A 23,103-nucleotide genomic window follows, 5' to 3' on the forward strand; every position below is an offset into this window, starting at 1 on the left:
TCCACCCAGCTGAGGAGTGTACAGGATTCCATTTCAACCTAGTTCACACTGCTTCTCCAAGCCAGAAGGGCTAAGCACAGTGTCTCTGCAGCAAGAGACGAAAATCCTAGTATCTTACATGCCCAACGCTCCCATAGGCCAAGAGCCACCCAAAGGACACCTGTGAAATGGGGACAGCATGGTGACCAATAAGTGCAGGGCAGGGGAAGGGAGGGAGAAGAGGGATTTAAATAGCATACTTTAAGCCCGGGGTTAGCAATAAGACGGGTGTTGTCGCTGAGGTATGCTGTGTAGTGCTCTACCATCCGTTTGGTCTCAGGTTGGCTCAGATGTTCATATGGAGAAGAAAAACTACCTGCAGACAGCATTACTGTGGGACTTTCTGAAATAACAAAGTATTAGAGGATTAAAACCAAATCGCTATGTTCGGTATATAATGCATGTCACTCCATCACAGAACACCATTTGATGTAGTATCCTGTTTAAGACTATAGCCCGTATAATGAAGGTACAGTATGGAGGGGAGGGACTCTCTTCCTGACACAAGCTGATCAGTTTTTGCCTGGAAGCACAAGGATTATCATCCCAAATAATAACAGTAAGACCTAGAAGTACAGATCATGTCCCCTTTTGTTTTGAAACCTACTTTTCATTTCAAACTTTGGAATGTTACAATGCAAGATACACAGGTTACAATAAAATGTCTATTTCAGAGTCAGATGAGCATAGCTTTGAACAGGCTGGTTACGTGCACCTTTTTGTAAGGTAGAGAGGGTTTGAGTGTCTTGCTGTAAATGGTGGTGGTTTCAATGTCTTAAGGGAAACAAACAGATCAGTAACAGCAGCCTCACTTCACTGCCTGTCTAGCCATTATCAGCTGACAGCATTCTGCAGCATTGCAGAAGAAGCAACTCCTAAGGTGGGCTCTTGAGGAAGACAGGGTAGTGGCTTAATGGGGATTTTAGCCTTGGGACAAAAAGTGCAAAGGTGCTGGCAAGAGAAGCTGACAAAGGTGTGATGAAGGCTGACATTGGTAGAGTGAAGGGATGGCTAAAATGACATGATAAAATAATACAAATAAGTTGTGAAGGTAAGCGCAATACATGGATAATGAGGAAGCCAATGATGAGACTCAAAGAACTTCGTGAGAGAAAACTGGGTTTAGGGAGGAATCTGCAGAGGCCGCCTCGAACACCAGCTGTGACTTTCAGGTCATTAACACAGGAAGAGGCACAAAAGACACAAGTCTGACAAAACTGTTGGAGAGAGTTTGCTAACATGAACAAGGGGGCAAAAGGGAGTGGCTACAAGAGATGTTGAGAATAGTCTGGGTATATGCTTTCATTGAGCAAGAAATGTGATATTTAAAAGACAAAGCCAAAACAGAACATAAACAAACAAAAATCACACAGTGATAATGCAGGGGCTGGGATGCTAAGAAATTGGGTTTATTTCTTGAATATTTGATAAAGGGGAACCACATAATGTTCATCTTATTGTTTTTCTCAGTGTGCAACTGTCTTCAGGGGAAGAAATTCCCAGCACCTTAGAGAGACAATACTCACACAGTGGAAAGGTTCTCCATTTTCCCACACCACTCCCAAAGCATGCCACTGCACGTGTAGCAGCCTTATCTACCCCAGTCATCACTTAATAAACGTCTATTGTATTTCCTCATCTGCTTTCCAGCATAAATTGTCTGAATTAATTATATTTTTTCTCATGCTGAGTTTCTCAACATTATTGGCGTGCGTCCCTGGACTTTTTCCATTAATGTCACGTCTTTTCTAAGGTGAGACTAGTATGTGGTTCCCTTTTATCAAAACTAGGTATTATATTCAAGACAAGAACGTAGTGTTTTATATAATGACACAATAGTTTCCATATCATCATCTAGTTCCTCTGTAATACAGTCCAACATCTTATTAGTTGTTCTGAGCACCACCATACAATGAGCAAATGTAATTGCTGAGTTGTCGAACAATGATGCCTATATCCTTTTTCATGAACAGTTACTCTGTTTATGAGCAGTTTAGTTTAAACTCCAGGGAGAAATCAGAATTTTAATCTTCAAATGTGTAAGACTGCAAACCTTTCAAACTTGCATACAATCTCTAGATTCATCTTTCTTAGAAGGATTATAAACAGTTCTCTCCTTTCTATATATTAAAACTTGTATTATTATATAATTCTGAGGCCAAATCCCTCTGTCCATGACATTAATGCAAATTCTGAAATGGAGTTGGTTACAAAGTTTGATATGTAGAAAGACGAAATATCCTTTTTTGAAAGATGTATTATTGAACTTGAAATTTTTATGTAGGTTTAAGAGATTTGGAAAAGCTCACATTAAAAGATTTCCAAGAATATTAAAATTCTGACTTCCTCATGAGCTATATCTTCTGATTTCTTCACATAGATGAATGATATTAAATATTTATGTCTGTGAAGAATTTGCATAAATCCAAAATCAACAGCCCCTATACCCTATTTTCTAAGAATTAAACTGTGCAACTCTCATTTTAGTAAGCACTTACTCACCTGAGCAGTTCCCAAATTGCAGTAGGAATACTCAGGTGACTAAGTGCCATGAATGTAAGGGCTGCACAGTTTAGCTATAATCAGAAAAAGTGAAGCAGTGAAAAAAGTGAAGCAGGATGAAAAAAAACCTTTCAAGGGAAATTTTCTAATTTTTGTTTTTTAAGAGAAACAATTTCACAAGGATTGTAACTAAAGATGTTTTCTATTTTCCAATCAGTTCTACAAAAACGTGCATAAGATAAAGATGAGTTGAGGGATTGTTGTACCTAAGGTCGCCAGCTGCTTGAAGTGCAGACAGGCGTTGGGCTGGCCCAATAGATCCAGTCGATGATACAGTAGCTTGCTGCTAGGGACGGTGTTCAGATTCTTGAGCTGTTTAACAGGTATTTCTGGCTGTATTACCACAACACAAAGAATGAAGGATGTGTCTTGGGCCTGAAAAACAAGGACTAAAAATTAGACTGAAAAAAAGTTGGAGGTTTTATGTAATTGGATTTTCTATTCCCCTGCCCCCCCGCCACACACACTTTTTTAATTCCTCAGTTTCTTGTACACTGGAAGGTAGCATCACCTTTACCCATATGCCAAGGCAGCATATTCCCTACTCTATCTGTGAAATTAATCACCTTTAGAAATTGCTGAATTTCCCCATACTTCAGGAGTAAGGCCCTGATTCTGCAGAGATAACTTTGTGGGGAGGTGCTGCATTGGTGCCAGGTCATGCCCAAACCATTCTAAATGCAGGATTGAGGCCTTTGACTTTAGGGTTTCCAACGGCAGCAGTACAGTCCACATAACTAAGGTATGTGCTTTGATCAACTATCCCAAGGGTATTAAAGCCATTGAGTTATACTTTAAAAAAAATCTTCAAAGTTGATGCTTAGCATACACTTTTGTTTTCACATTTTTTTAAAATATAATATCTAAACTCTGATGCTTTTGTGTGGCTACTTTATGAAACTTCATTACGGGCAAGAAAACTGCAGCTCACAGATGGAAACAGAATACAATGTACCTCTTTGTAGCCTGTTTCCCATTTTGAAAAATACAAATGAACAAGGTTACAAGGACATCTCATCATTATTCCTCCAATCCAGTGTTGGATGGATTGCTTGCTTTGCTGGTTTGAACACTTAAATGCATCAGGTTAGGAAAAACTTGGCAGAAGTATTACCAGACTGTAAGGCTGTCTGATATTTAATGCAGACTTTCAACAGGGCGACACTAGCTCCAGGAACACACCTACATGAACTTCCGGTACGACAGATTTAATCTCTTAAAGCTCTCAGCATAATCTCTTAGATTACATTTAAATTAATTTAGGGAAAGGATCCACCAGTACCTGCTAGGTTTGTTGATAAAGCAATTAGCCAATTATTCTTGGTATTAGCAAAATGTGCCTGCATCATATCTAGTTGTAGATTTCATTTTATTCCCTTGGTCAATATAAGTACCCAGCTTTGTTCACAAAATAAACTGAAAAGTGAATGGGCTGCTAGAATCTTTTTTCCCCCTTGTAATTGGGTAATGATGCTGGCCTGCCAAATCCTCCCATTAAATATGATCTGTCTAATGATTATAGCAGACTTAAAAGCTTCCATATAGTTTCCATTCCATTTTAATTGATTTTATTCTGTAAGCATCTAGCAATTACCAGTTCATCTAGATTATGCATAGGAGTTTTTTGCTCCACTGAGGGTAGTATTTGGGGATATTTTGTTGTTTTAATTGGTGTTGAGAGATTTCTGTAAGGTGTTGCATCTGACTTGAATGCAAAATATGTACTGGGGAAAACTAGACATAGCACAGAAAATAAAATACCTATGAATACGAGAGTACCTGACTCAGCCTTGCATATTACAAGGTAGACTCATGCCCCATACAGATATAAGGGTTTGCAGTAATGCATAACTACAACTAATGTTTCTAAAAGGAAATTTTAATGACTTAATTGTGAACAATTTTGTTAAAGTTTATTCATATTGGAGTTTCTATCAAAACTGCATTAAGCAGTATACAGTAGGAAGGGACAATCTGGCATTTAAAATGATATCCCAAAAATTCAGTCAATGATTAGTTTGAAAGTGTCCAATAAAAAGTTTTTTCTCTTTTTTGTTAGTATCAGCATTTTAACAATAATAAACTACATGCAAACACTATAGTGTAAGTCTGTACTTTTATCTCGAGTCTGTGTGTGAAATATGTTCAACTACTTGAGCTTTGCTCTAAGACTTTATAGTGTGACATAGTTCAGTATAGACTTTCTTCCTTTGGGAAAATATGTACTAAAATTGTGCATGGCCAGATATATTATATAACATATAATGGACGTGTACATTAATAGCATACACACTATACACAAGCGTGTATGCATGTGTCTCTGAGGATTAAATTATAATAAATTTGAAGCTACAATTTCATGGAATGTGAGGTTATTTACCATAATAAGAGACACATTCACACTGTTTCTGTATAATTAAAATTCAAACTACTCAAACTTCTATATATTAACATACATTAAAACTATATGCTACCATTCAAAAGTAAGATCTCTTACCATTTTCCAGGCATAGCTGACGTTATAGGCTTCTTTTCCAATTTCTCTCAGTTTGTTTACATGCCAAGACAGTGAAGAGTTCACTGGGACTGTAATAATCTGACTGCCCAGAGGGAGGCTACGGGGACAATAAATAATATCCAACATTTTATTCAATACTGAAAAAGTTGTGAATGAAACAAAACCATCTACTGCATTTTTAATACCAAAAGCATGATTAGTCATGAAAGGGCTGGATAAAATCTGCATTTAATTAAGAACAGAATGCTTTGGTTTGCTGCTCATGCATTTATCTATTTTAACGCTAATTTACGCTTATGTATAATGTAGTACGGTTTGAGTAAGATTTGCCTTTTTCAGTACAAATGGTGAAGCAGAGGTAACTTGGTTCCTAATTTTCTACTCAATAATTCATATAGACAGTGTTTAATTCATGCTGGGGCTTGCCAGGGCTGAGCCCTGACACCTCTAGGCTTGGCCGTTCATAGCCCTGGCACCACTGGGTTTGGCAGTTCATAGCCCCAGCACTCTGAGCTTGCCATGTCAGTTATGAAAGTAAAAAATATTGCCTGAGCCCCAGCACCTAATTATTGAGCTCCATCACCTCTTTCATTACAAATTAAGCACTGTTCATAGAGAACACAATTATAGTTTGTCCTGTCTTGAGATAATGTTGCTATTGGAATGGCACTAATTAGCTCTCTATTTCAAAGGAACAAAAGGGTTGACAGATTTCAAATTAGTTCTAAATTACAATTTGCAGAACTGTTCATGCACATCATGCTGCATCTCTGCCTATTTCATTTTTGTTAGCAGGATAGGATAACATCAGTTACTCTTGAAGACCAAGAGTTTTCTATATTTTAATACCATGCTTGCCTTTAAGAATGGAGCTAAGTAGTAGAGCTGGAGTGTGGGAAACGTAAATACAATATGTACAGACATCCTTCTGTGACTGTTGTTGGAGTGTTATCCAGCTAAGAAGCAGATTTTTGTTCTTCTTTGCCTTCACCGTGTCACATTAGTTGGGGTTGGCAGCTCTTGTTCTTCATTTCCAAACATTCCTGTTAAGTATGTCTTCCAAGCTGACACCAACCTTCTTCACGTCCTCCTTCAGTGTCTTGAACTAGCTTTTTCTGGGTCTTATAGTCTTTGTCCTGTAACTACTAGATTGTGTTCTCTCTGACCAACATGTTCCATGTCTCATCATCTTGTATGTCCCAGCCATCTCAGTTGATGTGCCCTCAGCTTTTCCACGATGGGGGATTACCTGCATCTTGGCTCATACCATTTCATTGTGTAACCTGTCAGTTCTTGTCTTACCCACTCTCATTTCAGCAGCATTAAGTAGTTGTACTTCTCTCTTCCACACTGGCCAGCATTTCAACCCATACGTCATGGCTGGGCTAATCATAGAATATCAGGGTTGGAAGGGACCTCAGGAGCTCAGTTAGTCCAACCCCCTGCTCAAAGCAGGACCCATCCCCAGACAGATTTTTGCCCCAGATCCCTAAATGGCCCCCTCAAAGATTGAACTCACAACCCTGGGTTTAGCAGGCCAATGCTCAGACCACTGAGCTATCCCCCCCCCCATGATCTTATACATTTTGCTCTTTAGTTTAATTGGCACATTCTTATCACACAGAATTGCCATCAATTCCCTCCATTTGCGCCAAGTGCTTTTCATGCGACTGCTAGCACTCATAGTCTTATTGTAACTCAATACTATTTTTATTGGTTTCTTGCTGTCCCTTTTCAATGAAGACTCACATGTATTCACTCTTCTCTTGACTGATTTATAAACAATTTTCTTCTACTGCAGCCCTCGTCTTTCTAGATACCTTTCCAGTTCATGTTTATTTCCCTGACAGAAAAATGTCATCTGTGAAAAGCATGTTCCATGGAGCTCCTCCCCTGATCTCCCCTAATCTCCTGTTCATTACAATCACATTTAGGAATGGGTTTAAGATTGATCTTTGATGTAGACCTATTCTGATAGTGAATGGCTCACTGAAGCTGCATCTTGTTGTTGTACTACCCTCATACGTGTCCATAATAGTCTGAACAGAAGCCTCTGGAAGGCAGGGCGACAACAGGTACCACCATATCAGTTCACTAGGAACTCTGTTATAAGCCTTCTTTAAGTCCACAAACACTAAATTCAGTTTATTGCATTTCTCCCTGTACTACTCCTCCAATATTCCCAAACCCAAATTGGTTAATGCTTACTTGGTAATCTAGCTCTTCATTAAGTCTTTCTTCGATAATTCTTTCCAACCATTTCATCATTTGACTCATTTTGATGGGTTTTTGTTATATGAGGGGTGAAAACATTATCTATTGATTTACTTAGATTTAAAATAAAAGAGTCACTTATACAGGGCTCTAGGCACCCTAAGGCATCTTTAACAATACAATAAATATAATAAAAAACCAGCAACATTAATCATTTCACCAAGAACTCAGCCAGCCAAGCACTTATAGAAACTCCTTTCCACCTCTTCATCATTCACACGCATCCTCAGCCCTGTCCAACAACCATATCAAACTCACCTATGCCTCGTGCCAAATGATTTATTTAAAGAACAAAACAAATGATCAATTCCGAGATGACACATTCCATGCAATGTCAAGCAACCTCACCGCCTTATCTTGTGTATTCCTCCTTCTGCAGCTAGCTCCCCTCTGTCATAAACAGATAGCTAAGGGTTAATGTCTCTTTCACCTGGAAAGAAGTATCTGAAGCACCTGACCAGAGGACCAATCAGGAAACAGGATTTTTTCAACTCTGCGTGGAGGGAAGTTTGTGTGTGAGTCCTTTGTTCTGGGTCTTCTGCCTGTATGCGCTCTCGGCTATGAGAAGTGATTTCTGTTTCCTGCTTTCTAATCTTCTGTTTCCCAGTTGTAAGTACCAAAGATCAGATGGGGATTTATATGTTCTTTTGTATTTACATGAATATAGTTGCTGGAGGGCTTTGAATTGTATTCTTTTTGAATAAGGCTGTTTATTCATATTTCTTTTAAGCAATTGACCCTGTATTTGTCACCTTAATATAGAGAGACCATTTGTATGTATTTTTCTTTCTTTTTATATAAAGCTTTCTTTTAAGACCTGTTGGAGTTTTTCTTTAGTGGGGAACTCCAGGGAATTGAGTCTGTACTCACCAGGGAATTGGTGGGAGGAAGAAGTCAGGGGGAAATCTGTGTGTGTTAGATTTACTAGCCTGACTTTACATTCCCTCTGGGTGAAGAGGGAAGCGCTTGTGTTTCCAGGACTGGAAATAGAGACTGGAAATCTCTGTTTAGATTCACGGAGTTTGCTTCTGTGTATCTCTCCAGGAACACCTGGAGGGGGGAAGGGAAAAGGTTTATTTCCCTTTGTTGTGAGACTCAAGAGATTTGGGTCTTGGGGTCCCCAGGGAAGGTTTTGTGGGGACCAGAGTGCCCCAAAACACTCTAATTTTTTGGGTGGTGGCAGCTTTACCAGGTCCAAGCTGGTAACTAAGCTTGGAGGTTTTTCATGCTAAACCCCATATTTTGGATGCTAAGGTCCAAATCTGGGACTAGGTTTATGACACCCTCCTCACAGACTTTCAGACCAAAAGGGCCCATCATGATAATCTAATCTGACCTCCTTTGCATTGTCGGCCACAGAACCTCACCCACCTACTCCTGTAATAGGCCCATAACCTCTGGCTGAGTTACTGAAGTCTCAAAAACTAACAGCAAAACAATTTTTAAGTACATCAGAAGCAGGAAGCCTTCCAAACAATAAGTGGGGCCACTGGATGATCAAGGTGCTAAAGGAGAATTCAAGGAAGACAAGCCCATTGCGGAGAAGCTAAATGAATTCTTTGCATCAGTCTTCACTGCAGAGGATTTGAGGGAGATTCCCAAACCTGAGATTCTTTTTAGGTGACAAATCTAGGTGTCCCAGGTTGAGGTGTCAATAGAGGAGGTTTTGGAACAAATTGATCAATTAAAAGCAGTAAGTCCCAGAACCAGATGGTATTCATCCAAGAGTTCTGAAGGAATTCAAATGTGAAACTGCAGAACTACTAACTTTGGTATCCAGATGACTGAAGGATAGCTAATCTGACACCAATGTTTTAAAAAGGCTCCAGAGGTGATCCTGGCAATTACAGGATGCTAAGTCTCAGTACCAGGCAAACTGGTTGAAACTATAGTTAAGAACAGAATGATCAGACACACTGATGAACATGATTTGTTGGGGAAGACTCAATAACAGCTTTTATAAAGGGAAATCCTGCCTCACCAATCCATTAGAATTCTTTGAGGCGGTCAGCAAACGTGCCAACAAGGGTGATCCAGTGGATACAATGTACTTGGACTTTCAGAAGGCCTTTGACAAGGTCCCTCTAAAGCAAATTAAGCTATCATGGGTTAAGAGGGAAGGTCCTCTTATGGACCAGTAACTGGTTAAAAAACAAGAAATAAAGGGTAGCAATAAATGATCACTTTTCAGAATGGAGAGAGGTAAATAGCAGTGTCTTCCAGAGATCTGTGCTGAGACCAGTGCTGTTCATCATATTCATAAATAATTTGGAAGAAGGGGTAAACTGTAGGGTGGCAAAGCTTGCAGATGATACAAATTATTCAGGATAGTTGTGTCTAAAACAGACTGCAAAGAGTTACAAAGATCTCACAAAGCTGAGTGACTGGGCAACACAATGGCAGATGAAATTCAATATTGATAAATGCAAAGTAAGAAACATTGGAAAGCATAATCTCAACTACACAGACTAAATGAGGGGGTCTAAATTAGCTGTTATCACTCAAGAAGGCATTGTGGATAGACCTCTGAAATCATCGGCTCAGTGTGCAGTGGCAGTCAAAAAACCGAAAAAAATATTAGGAACCATTAGGAAATGGATAGATAATAAGACAGTAAATATTATAATGCCATTATATAAATCCATTGCACGCCCACACCTTGCATACTGCATGCAGTTCTGGTCGCCCCAGCTCAAAAAAGATAGATTAGAAATGGAAAAGATATAGAGAAAGGCAACAAAAATTATTAAGGATATCGAACAGCTTCCTTATGAGAAGAAATTAAAAAGTCTGGGTCTTTTCAGCTTGGAAAAGAGATGACTGAGAAAGAGAACAGAATGATCAGACACACAGATGAACATGATTTGTTGGGGAAGACTCAACAACAGCTTTTCTAAAGGGAAATCATGCCTCACCAATCCATTAGAATTATTTGAGGAGGTCAGCAAACATGCCAACAAGGGTGATCCAGTGGAGATCTGATGACTTTCTCTACAGTATTCATGATTTTAAGGACCTCTATCATAGCCCCCTATGACAGAGGTCCTTAAAATCATGAATAGTGTAGAGAAAGTGAATATGGAAGTGTTATTTACCCCTTCATATAGCAAAAGAACTAGGGGTTACCCAAGGAAATGAATAGGCAGCAGGTTTAAAACAAACAAAAGGAAGTACTACTTCACACAATGCACAGTCAACATGTGGAACTTCTTGCCAGGGAAGTCGTGAAGGCCAAAACCATAACTGGATTAAAAAAAGAATTAGATAAATTCATGAAGGATAGATCCATTGGTGGCTATTAGCCAAGTTGGCCAGGGATGCAACCCCACCTTTTGGGTGTCCCTAAGGCTCTGTCTGCCAGATGCTGGGGCTGGATGACTGGGGATGGATCACTTGATGACTGCCTTGTTCTGTTCATTCTCTTTGAAGCATCTGGCATTGGCCACTATTGGAAGACAGGATAATGGAGTAGATGAACTATTGGTTTGACCCAATATGGCTGTTTTATGTTTTTAAGTCCTCAAATCTTGATTTAAATACTTCAAGATACAGAGAATATACCATTTACTCTAACTCAAACCAGCAAGTGACCCAGGCCCCTGTCATAAACAGATGGTTAAAGGTTAATGTCTCTTTTACCTGTAAAAGCTCAGTAAACCTTAAGAAGCTCAGTAAACCTGGCTGACACCTGACCAGAGGACCAATAGGGGGACAAGATACTTTCAAATCTTGGCGGAGGGAGGTCTTTGTTTGTGCTGTTTGTTTGGTTCGTTGTTCTCTCTCGGGACTGAGAGGGACCAGACGTACACCCAGGCTTTCCCAATCTTTCTGAATCAGTCTTTCATGTTTCAAAATAGTAAGCAATAGCCAGGCAAGGCGAATTAGTCTTATGTTTGTTTCCTCAACTTGTAAGTGGTGTTTTTGCTGGAAGGATTTTTACCTCTGTTTGCTGTAACTTTGAATCTCAGGCTGGGGGGAGGGGGGGGGGGGAAGGAGGTCCCTCTAATCTATATGAACCTGAGTACTTGTAAAGCATTTTCCATCCTGATTTTACAGAGATAATGTTTACCTTTTCTTTCTTTAATTAAAAGCTTTCTTTTTAAGAACCTGATTGATTTTTCCTTGTTTTAAAATCCAAGGGATTGAGTCTGAACTCACCAGGGATTGGTGGGGGGGAAAGGAGGAGGGATGGTTAATTCCTCTTGTTTTAAGATCCAAGGAGTTTGGATCTGTGTAAGCCTCTCAAGGCAACCCAGGGAGGGGAGAGTCTGGGGGGAAAAGGAGAGGGATGGTTAATTTCTCCTTGTTTTAAGACCCAAGGGGTTTGGGTCTTGAGTTCCTCAGGGAAGGTTTTGGGGGAACAGAAAGTGTGCCAGACACTAACTTCTGGTTGGTGGCAGCGTACCAGATTTAAGCTAGTAATTAAGCTTAAAAGTGATCATGCAGGTCCCCACTTCTTGAACTCTAAAGTTCAAAGTGGAGAAAAAACGTTGACAGCCTCACATTGCAGAGGAAGGCGAAAAACCTCAAGGGTCTCCGCCAATCTGACTTTGGGAAAATTCCTTCTTCACCCCAAATATAGTGATCAGTTAGACCCTGAGCATGTGGGTCAGACCCACCAGCTGGACACCTGGGAAAGAATTCTCTATAGTAACCTCAGAGCCCACTCCATCTAGTGTCCCATCTCTGTCATTGAAGATATTTGCTAATACCAGTCATGGTTGGCCATACATCATGGTAGGCAACCTCATCAGACCATTCCCTTCATAAACTTATCAAACTCAGTCTTGAAACAAGTTAAGGTTTGGGGCCACATTTCTCCCTTTGAAAGACTGCTCCAGAACTTCACTTCTCTGATGTTTAGAAACCTTCACCTAATTTCAAGCCTACACTTGCTGATGGCCAGTTCATATCTATTAGTTCCAGTCCCAACAATGATCCCTTAGTTTAACTCCTCTCACTCCCTGATGTATTTACAGAGAGCAATCTTTCCATAAGTCTTCATAACAATGAATAGCAACAGGAGCACAGCATTTTTGAAAATCTGTCCATTTATTTAGGTACTTGAGTATGGATTAGGGCACTAACTTTAGGCATCTATTTCATTAAAATTGTGGCCCTCACCTTTATATAGGAGTTTTCATTAATGAAAATAGTACTAACTTTTTTGGCTGGGATTTTCAAAGAAGCCTAAAGGATATTTGCCCAAATCCCATTGAATGTAGGTGCTTAACTCTCTCTCAGGCTCCTTTGTTAGCCTTGAACCTACCCTACAACACAGTAGCCACTCTACAATACAGCCTGTAAATGTGACACTTCTGAAAGACTAGCATCCCAGATTAGGTCTTTGTAATTTTAAGGCCAGTGGGTATATAATAGTGTTTGAAACTCTCTCTGCCACCCCACCAGGCACTTGCCAAGCTGCTGTAGTATCGATTTTCCCATGTCATCATCACTGATCTCAAAGCTGACCTGACTCCACAGATAGGAGTTGATTCAGTTTTAATACTACCTTAACTCCTGAGCTTCTTGTAAACAGAGAATGCCAATCCTGTCTAATTAAATTGCCTGGGTTTTTTTTTAATCTACATTCAATAAAGACACTAAATTTAGCCCACTGAGCAGATTTATATTCCAATAGCAAACCAGATTAAAAAAATAATTCTAGAAAAGATCAAACCATCTCAGATACAGAGAATTTTAACAGAGTGACACAACTCAGTTTTTGCATATGAACATAGCATCCTGACTATGCAAGATGTGACCACTACAAGGAGCATAATCATGACTTGTTCTACGTGCCGATGCAGGGAAGTATGGGGTCTCAAGGGCCCCCTCTTATTGCCACACCTGGCTACATATATCACAGCATCAGGGAGAGGGGAAGTCTCTATGGCAAGGGTCGGCAGCCTTTCAGAAGTGGTGTGCCGAGTCTTCATTTATTCACTCCGATTTAAGGTTTCACGTGCCAGTAATAGATTTTAACGTTTTTAGAAGGTCTCTTTCTATATGTCTTTAATATATAACTAAACTATTGTTGTATGTAAAATAAATAAGGTTTTTAAAATATTTAAGAAGCTTCATTTAAAATTAAATTAAAATGCAAAGCCCCCCAGACTGGTGGCCAGGACCCAGGCGGTGTGAGTGCCACTGAAAATCAGCTTGCGTGCCGCCTTGGGCACACGTGCCATAGGTTGCCTACCCCTGCTCTATGGAGTTGATACTACCCCCTTCCAGCCCAGGTGAGTGGGTACAGGCAGAGTCTTTGCTCCATGGCTCCCAATGTACAGGCCTGCACAGCTGAGCTAGCATGCCAGTGCAAGTAATCTGCAATGGATTTTGGGCTGGCACAGATTACTTTTCCCATGGAGCAAGGCAGGAATAAGGCAACAGATTGTGACTCTCCAAGCCACCGTACAGACTGTAGTCCGCTCCTGGGACCGGAAAACTATTTGCTGTCCTTTACTCAGAGCTGGTGGCAAACCCACAAACTAGCCCTAAATTCGGGGAAGGACGTATTGTATTAGCCTTGATGTTCTACACTTAGTGTACGTTTATAGTGCAACTAACCTTTCTAGAAAGTCATTCTTATTACATGGAACTCCTGCATAGTCCTTCATACACATTTTTTCTCTAAAATAAAGCAAGTATTTCTAATATCTAACTGATGTGTTTTACAAACAGAGCTCAGTTTATTGTACGTGCACAGAATTGCAAGTCAGGAGCTTTCATGTTCTAATCCTGATATGGACACAGATTTCCCTCTGTGGCTTTGGGCAAATCATTTAATACTTCTTCTTTCATTTTCCCATCTGCAAGCAGGGCCAGCTCTAGGTTTTTTGCCACCCCAAGCAAAAAACATTTTGGCTGCCCCCACCCCAGCCCTGGGCTCCCCCCCCCCGCACCTCCCTGCTCCCCCAGCCCTGGGCTCTCCCCCACACACATACTCTGTGCTGCCCCAGGTCTGGGCTCCCTCCTTCCCCCCCACCAGTGCCCCCCCACCCCCTGCCGCCCCAGCCCTGGGCTCTCCCCATCCACCATCTGCACCCTCCTTCCTCCCCAGCCCTGGGTCACTTGTAACTTGATCCAAGGGCGGGTCATTCAGCAGGAATTTTGGATGTGCACAGAACACAGACAGGATTGCTTCCCATATGGTTACAGAACTGCAGTAAAGTGGAACAATTTTCAGCTTGTGTGATTGGAGAATATCTTGATGCATATTATAAGACTGTTCTACATAAATGAGGAAAAGTTGAGGTCCCTTTATTATTCTTTTGTTCCACTCTTTCTTTCTATGGGGAATTTGACAATGCAATATCACTGTCTTCCTTTTAAACAAATAAAAAAGGCAATGGCTGTTGGAAATAGCAATTCCAGTCCTAATAAGCATTTCTTGCTCAATTTTATCCTACTTTTTCTACAGCAAGTTACAGTGGATCAGTATATTTGATTTGGGAGAAATGACGTAACAGCTGCCGAAACTGAGCTTGAGCACTCCTGAATTTTGAGGTGTTCAAATCTGGAAGGCAGGTGCTAGATTCTCTTTCTGAATATTAGCTAAATCTGGAAAGGAAAGGTCAATTTCTGCTTCCATGGCTCAGAAGTGGACATCTTCCTACATGCCTGGAACTGTATCTGAAGTTGCCCAGGTCCAGTATAGCCTCTCCTCCCTTACTTTTCATTTTAAATTCTAGTAGGATCCACATACCTCCCTTGCTAGGCTTCAGATAGAGAGGGGCACTGTCCATTGAGTCCACCCAATTCCTTTTTTGGGGGCTGCAAGGTGAGGTCCCACCAGTATCCCTACTCCAGTCTGGGGATGCCTTCTGAAGGGGATACCTGGGCCAAAGCCTTCTACTCCTTGGGCACACTTGTCCCCCATTCACAGTACCACCCCACTCTAGCAAGGAGCTCTCCATTCACAGCAAGCTGCAGCATAAGGCTTCAGCTACCATGCTCCCTCCCCCTCCCTTTCCTGTTGATAGCAGCCAAGGGAATGCTGGGAAATGTAGTTCTTTCCCTGCTCCAGGGCTGGCTCTGTAGGCAGGGAGCTAACCAAGGAACTACAGCTCCCAGGGCCCCCTGTTGGTTCTCAGCTCCCAGCTGGATCCCTGCCAGCTGCCACCCCTGCAAATGGGCTGCCCCAAGCACCTGCTTGCTTTGCTGGTGCCTAGAGCCGCCCTGTCTGCAAGTGAAGGATCACGATACGTATAGAATTTAGGGAAGAGTTGTGAAGATTGAAATTTATAAAGTCCCTTGAAGATGAAAGGCTCTACGTAAGCGCTAAGTACTACCATTATTTTAATTGGGGCATTTTTGGATTGTAAATTTAGAAATAAAGATAGAAAAATTGAGATTCAACAAGAACAAATAATCCAAAATGCAAATATTCAGTGGGAGGCGGAACACTGAGAAGTAGTAACAGTGAAGGGGCCCAAACGGACAGCAAATCACACATGGTTTAGCAATGTGGCAACAGCCAGCAAAATAGACCAGTGCCAAATTTTCTCTCTCTAAATCATGTATGGTCACATCAACCCCTACTTGGTATAGAGGGTATGCCTCTATCTTCTGTGAAGCTGCACACATAGAGGCATCACATGATAGAGCAGGGAGGAGTTTCTCCCCATATGTCTAAAGGTATATGCTAACGAGTTAGGTTGACCCAGCTACATTGCTCAGGGGCGTAAAAGATCCCCATCCCTGAGCAGCACAGTTAAGCAGACCTAACCCTTGGCGTAGACAGTACTAAGTTGATGGAAGAACCCCTCCCGTTGCTGTAGCGAGTGTCTACACTGAAGTCCTACAGTGGTGCAGCTGTGCTGCTTTAGCAGTTTGAGTGTTAACCTAGCTTAACTCAAAAGCCCTTTGAAGTTTACAGAAAAACTCTCAAGGACTTCAGTGGATTAGGATCAGGGTCTTTCTGGATATGGTGCAACCATTCCTAGGGTGCCAGTGCCACATCCCCAGACATTCCAGTGCTTCCAGTAATTGTATGGGCCCACGCCTGCCAGTGTGACCTTGCATGCATTCTGTGTGTGAAGTCACGCTGCATGGAGGACACCATTTTGAAGAATGCGCCACCATGATCCCACTGGTGTGACTGCATGGATGCCATTTTGAAGAGTGCGCTGCTTTGAGCCCCACCAGTGTGACATCACGTGTACAGTGCATAGGATGTCAAGCTGGTGGGGGCAGAGTAGAGCACTCTTCAAAATAGTACCGCCCATCCGTGATCAATACCAGACGGGGAACCATAGAAAAAGAGGACTGTCCGGCTTAAAACCGGACAAATGGCCTGCCTAACCGCACGTGAAACACTGAAAAAGATCTAAAAGCTGGAGAATGTTCAGAAAAGAACTGCAAAAATTTCCACGGAGGATAGGGGCTGGAAGGATTGAGGAAAAATTTCAAGTAGCAGATATGTATACAGTAATTTGATTACTTATTTGAACCCCATGGAGTGAGAGTAGTTATTGAGGGTGTTAACTAGGAATTACTGTCTGAAATATAGGAAGGAAAATCCAGACTGATTATCAAGGAAAACTTCCTGACAATCAGCTCTACTATTAGATTAGAAAAGTCTCCCAAAGGAAGCTGTGGAAACTATCACTTGGCACATTTAAGGACAGAATGGATAATGTGGTAGAAAACACAGTCCTGCATTGGCAAAAGAATGAGTCCTCAATCCCAGCAGGGAACTCTGGGTACTACTGCAACAGAAATATTAAACACAGTAATTATAATTCTATAAAGTAGCTCCTGTTAAAGAGTTTTGTACAAACACTTCTGAGTCATGTGAATCATTGATCTTAGCAAGCTATGACCTGAGTCTCTGTTCTTCCTTACCTAAGGATGTTCTGCCGAACCAATTCAAATTTTGGAATGTTCTCATAATGTATGATGTCAGTGTGAAGTGGTGGTTCAGACAGCAAATAAGGCCTTGTAAGGGATGGATGCATAAGAGTATACCCTAAAAAGAACAAAAAATGTGTTTAGTAGAAGGGCTGGTACAGTATGTAATAAGCAGAAAGAGAACATAAAAACAAATATACTGACTACATGTATAAAAGTCCTCCAATTTACTTAAGAAACTACTCTAACAGTAACCATACCATCACATCATAAAGCAGTTTAGTGACAACAGAATTTTAAGAACTTGGTAAATTAACTCAAACAAAAAATGACTAAAATGATCACGGCATAAAAAGTGAAAAAGCTTATAATATAAACAAATTTACTTGCAAAAGCTACAGTTTTGGCTTTCTGGACTACAATTGTGAAAACTATCTATTTCATAGCACCATTTTTATATCAACACTCCTTTATAATAAAAGCAAACCATAAATCTACTTATATACCCTATCTGTCCAACAATCACTGTTAGACAGAACTACTTAAACAACTGACACATAATCTGTTGATAAACAGCACTGTTCACTTTATCATTCTACTTACAAATAAGGAGCAGAATAAGGAGTTGGTTTTCTATAGTCTAATTTCACCAAACAGGAAGATAATGCATTTATGTATCTGAACCACAAAATCACCTTTATTGTCTATGAGAAATGTGTAGGAAGCCAAAGAATCTTGATAATAGGTGACATCCTCCAAGATATATGCCAGGTTAACATCCACTCCCACAATCCCAAGCAGCATGTTTCCAAAGTAACAAGGTTTACTTACAGTTATTATCAGACCTTGAGATAAAAGGAAGAGCACAGAAAGCATTAGCAATAATGAACTTGCCAGTTAATTAATACAAAGTGTGTTCTTCACCAGTTCTATGCTATATAGAAAAGAGGGGACGTTAATTTGTGTAACCAAGTGACAAAAACAGCCTTCCATCCAGCATATTCAGTTTTCAAAAAGTTGCTGCTGTAGCACGTAGGAGTATTTTCAAAAGCTAAAATTAAAGACTTAGCAAGTAGGCCCCGATTCAACTCTCAAATGAAGTCAAAAGACTCCCATAGGTTTCAGTGGATGTTCGATCAACTCCATATTCCCTTTGTAATTCACAGTTTCAAGAATTTGTATGTATAATTCAATATTCAATTCAAATTGAATATGTATAATTTGAAGCTCGGTAAAAGCTAAGGCAGTTTTAACCCATTTGTTGCAATTGTTTCTCTAGGACAATGTGACATGGTATCCCGGTGAAGTATCAGTAGTAGTACTGTGATCATCTGATTCAAGAAATGCTTTCAATGATAGATGTCAAACAATGGTAATGCTTGAAGCTCATGATTAAATAACAGCATTAAAGATAACAGAAGCTCTACCAGCTTTGACATCTCTTACTGACAGCACTTCTAAAGTCAGAATATAGAACTGCTGCTAGCAATTAACAGTAGAAATGTGGGAGTCGGGGCTTGGCGACGGGATGGAAGGCTGAGAACGGGAGGTTTAGGAAGTAAGTTAATTATGCTACAACAGTTGTATTCCCCGTCTCCCATCCTCCTATTAGCCACTTTTTACCTTTCTGGTGATGAGTTAAGGTGGTACATTGAATATACCATGAGTTATTAAAACAAACAATGCATTTTACATTTTGTTCCTTCATCGGCACAGTTAGATGCCTTAGGGACAAGAATGTGAATTAATATAAAAAGGACCTAAATTCTCTCTTTTTTTTTCTTTTTCGTATTTTTCTTAAGGTCTGCATTTTTACTTTTTCCCCCCATGCAGCTATAAAAATGTTAACAAGAACAAAAAAATCTTTCTTGTAAAATATCAATTTGGATGAATTTTGCTCATCTGATTATACATGCAGTATGTTAGCCTCTTCTTCTTAACTAAATCCCAACACAGCCATTGTACTGGGTATTATAACCAAAAGCATTACAATGATTTTTAGAAACTTCTCAATGCCTGAGGTAAAAATGTAGCAGTCCATTACTGTCTTACTTTCTGTGTCATGGCCATATGGAAACTCACTCACCCCTTTAATATAAAGCAGATATCAAATTCATCTCCATAAATGAGGTTTTTTAAAAAAAATTTTAAAAAACCCATGCACACTCCTAATTATGTAAGCCAAATCTACTCAGTTGTACCATTTATAATCCTTATGGTGTACATGTGGATGTGTGAGAGATGAGTGGCAATGCATCACGCAGAAAGTGATGAGAAAAGGGAAAACTAGGCTATCATTCTGCATGAAAGAAGCACGTCCAGGAGCAATCTCACAACACACAGAGGACTTCAGACTCTCAAGAGTCACTCTGATCAGGTGGCAACCAAGGACCACCTGCCTTCCAGGTCTGGAAACCCTGCTGAGCCATACTCCTTAATCCCCCCTCCATAACATCACACACAACAAAATGGAAAGCAATGTCCAGAGAAATGCAGGAGTTAAGCTTATTAATTCTAATAGTTAGTAATTACATAGCACCTTAAATCTTCAAAGTACTGGGAAAACACAAATGCCATTCCCGACTCCCCTATAAAGTAGGGTTTTTTTCTCCTCACTTTACAGACACATGAGGAGGCAGAGAAGCATTGCTTTACAGGCTAGTACTCTGTCTCACAATGACATTTATGCCAGTGCAACAGCCTATATTAAAGATCCTCCAAGTTCCAACTCCTCCCATAAACATGTGAAAGGGGCCACATGTGGAACACTTTGCATCCCCATGCACTTTTTATGAGGGCTTTGTGCGGAACTGGCTGCATGTTTCCTGCGGTCCTAGGCAAACATTTACACATGACATCATCCCCTCATCTTCTGCATTGTCCCATCTGATCTCTCTATTGCAACCAAGTAAAATAAAACATGTGAACATTATGGTTTATACAGGGCTTAAGTAACAGGTCAGATTCACGTCCACAAGTGCGAAAGATCAGCACAAAGTGGTCTGTAACTGGTGGATCTGGGCAACGGTATTGGGGGAAACACTCTATTGATGTAGAGCCATCAGGGACTCTGATTCCATCCTCCTCCTGGCCCCCAGTAAACATGGTGTAGTAACCAGGATATTGCTGCTGATCCCTGGCTTCCAGAATGACCATTCATGCCAGGCTTCAGACGGCTCTGTCTTGTGCTGAGGACAACCACATTCCTACGTCTTTTTTGAGCACAGCTTAATCAGAACAGGCAATCTGGTCAAATATTTAGCAGTTCCACCTGAAATGCTGGGTCCTTCTCTACCCCAGTATGACTGCTGGAACCTCCTGGAGTCCTACTCTTCCAAACCTGGGAAGGTGTGGAGTAAAGAGTCCAGAGTAGCTGCTAAGCTGTTTGGTGAGATGCTGCTCCATACCTCAGCTACTGTGGGGAAGGAAGGAAGGAAAAGAAGAAGGAAATGGCCAGCAGGAACAACCCCTCACAAAGTTGTGGGCATGGCTCCAGTATCTGAGGAAGGAAGGGGGTTTTTGGCATCTGATAGGAAAGCCACTTCCTCCATTATGCTGTCCTATGCACCCGTGGTCTGCTTACAGGGCAATGCCAGCGCTGAATGGGCCAACTGGAGCGGCCGTGGCTGCCATTTCAGTCTGGACCCATGCTCCCACAAGCCCAGAGGAGTTTCCTACACAAATCCAAATTATAAGTATGCCCGTGAGAGTCCATTTCACCCTTCAACCTACATCCATTAAACGTCACATTACCACACTTTCCATAAACAGGCCCCGGTGGGCGTAAAACTTTACATGTAATCCCTGCATGAAGGACTTAATTTTACACATCCCTTAGGGACAAACCTAAAAGCACCCCCTTATTTGTTGGCTAGAAACCTGGAGCTGGGCAGGCAGAAGCCTAACCTCTCTTTTTACCTGCTCCATTTAAGATTTTCTAAGCGCTTACCGTCTCCCATTTCATCGGAGAAAGGCAGACTGAAGACGGCCTCATCAATCATTCGGTTGGGGAGGTTTGTATAAAATCGACCCACTGTGGTTTCCAAGTTACTGAGCTGGTTCAAGACCATCATACTCCCCTTGATCACAGGTAAGGCAGTTCGATCAGGCACTCCATACTTCACCGAATTCTGTTCTGCCAGATCTCGGAGAAATGCCAGTTCTTTTAAGCCTGTCACTCCCTCTGAAAAAGAGATATTGCCAGGATAAGGGAGGAGAAAGACATTTATTTTCAGTTGAGTCTCCTACATCTTACTCCAAATTAAAACTACAGTACAGTACGTACTTTGTGTTGCCAGCTCATGCAGTTACTTTGAACATGGTGAATGCCTATTTAAGTGGAAGTGTGGAGTACTGTTTAGTGACTGGTTGGGTGAATTATAACGCAGGTATAATCAGTCACTGTAGGATTTAAAGGTGTCCACTCAGATAATCTTCCACTGTACAGAAACTCAAGATGGCTGCTCCACGTCACTATTTAGATATTTTTTACCATTTTTTTTTTAAACAGAGAGCTTTGTGTAACCCATTGTCTCCTGCCAGTGGCTAGTCCATGTAGAGATTTATGAATCTGCTATGCAGCGTTGGAGTTAATAGACCTTGTCCTTTAGCTCAAGCAATAGAGTCTCATGCTTTTAGATACAGATGTGCCAGGATTCAGTCCCTGCAGATGACCTAACAAAGGGAATTCTTGAAAGTGGGGACCCATATGGGAATTTGAACTGCTATACAGCCATACAGTGTGTTAGTGTGGGTTGCATGCACAGGCCAGGTATAAGCTTCCCTTGATGGGGTGTGTGCGCAACCCATGCTAATAACACAGTCTACTGCTTTCTGTGCTACAGGTATTTTTGAAAAAAGGACTATGATTCCACGGTGTCAGTGTGTGCACAGTTAATTTTATTCTTGACTTAAGACCCAGTTCAGCAAAGCACTTAAGCACATGCCTGACTTCAAGCTCAGACTTAAATCCCATTGATATCAATAGGAGCTAAACATACGCTTAAATGTTTGCTGAATTGGGGCCTTAATAAGGAAACTTCCAAATTCAGTCTTGGTGTCAGAGGGTGAGATTCCAGCAAAGTTTACAGTTACACCATGTAATGAATTTGCCCCATGATGCTTGGCATTCGGCATTTCAGGCAACATATATAAATCAGATCATTTGAATTTCAGTTTGCAAACATATGACTAAGTAGTTTTATGCCCCAAATAGGAAACTGTTATAATCTGGGTAATGACCTCTGGATTCTAAGGGCCAAAACTCACTTTTGACCCTTTCAAACAGACACAGAATAACACTGCATTGGGTTACCAGAGAATTTTAATCTACCAGAAATTTGGCACACATTTCTTACCGTTCATGAGTGCATAAGTGAGAATCATTACTGAGTTATTGAGGAAACTATTTTCTTCATTGATGACACGGAGAGTAGTCTTTTTATCATCATCTGAAGCATCTTTTGATGTAATCCCAGCTGACAGGTAAATTATGACCATATCTGTATCTAATCAGAAATATGGCAGACAGTATATTAGATTCCAATTTACTTGAGACATTCAGCAATGCAGTAAAATCCTTATGTCAGTAAAAAGATAAATGTGAAGTTATCAACAACCTTACTTATAAGAATGGATGAAATGGATGAAAACACTCACTGTGTGGTTGTTAAGGCCTTTATAATTCCTAATGCACTTTCAGTTCCCCCAGTTTCAGCTAACAAAGATTCACAAGTTTCAGCTCACACATTCTAACACACTTACAATTTTCTAGTCCAGGCTGTGACCTCACCAGATTTCTTAGGCTAGACAAGTTCTGTCCTGGTCAGAACACGGAAGGGAAACATTCAAGAAAC

At 40.8% G+C, this 23,103-nt stretch overlaps 1 protein-coding gene across 2 annotated transcripts in view; it reads right to left on the bottom strand.

Annotated features, from left to right (window-relative positions):
* Positions 1-23,103, bottom strand: part of CACHD1 (cache domain containing 1) — a 210,530-nt gene that overhangs the window by 34,266 nt on the left and 153,161 nt on the right. For both annotated transcript variants that reach the window (XM_030572407.1, XM_030572408.1), the window contains exons 8-14: positions 22,606-22,755; positions 21,198-21,431; positions 17,944-18,093; positions 17,243-17,366; positions 5,099-5,216; positions 2,808-2,976; positions 240-382 (exon numbers count right to left, since the gene is read on the bottom strand). In XM_030572407.1, coding sequence (XP_030428267.1) covers positions 240-382; positions 2,808-2,976; positions 5,099-5,216; positions 17,243-17,366; positions 17,944-18,093; positions 21,198-21,431; positions 22,606-22,755 — 1,088 coding nt within the window. The remainder of the gene's footprint in view (positions 1-239; positions 383-2,807; positions 2,977-5,098; positions 5,217-17,242; positions 17,367-17,943; positions 18,094-21,197; positions 21,432-22,605; positions 22,756-23,103) is intronic.

Source organism: Gopherus evgoodei, chromosome 8 (assembly GCF_007399415.2).
Source record: "Gopherus evgoodei ecotype Sinaloan lineage chromosome 8, rGopEvg1_v1.p, whole genome shotgun sequence".
NCBI classification, from domain to species: Eukaryota; Metazoa; Chordata; order Testudines; family Testudinidae; genus Gopherus; species Gopherus evgoodei.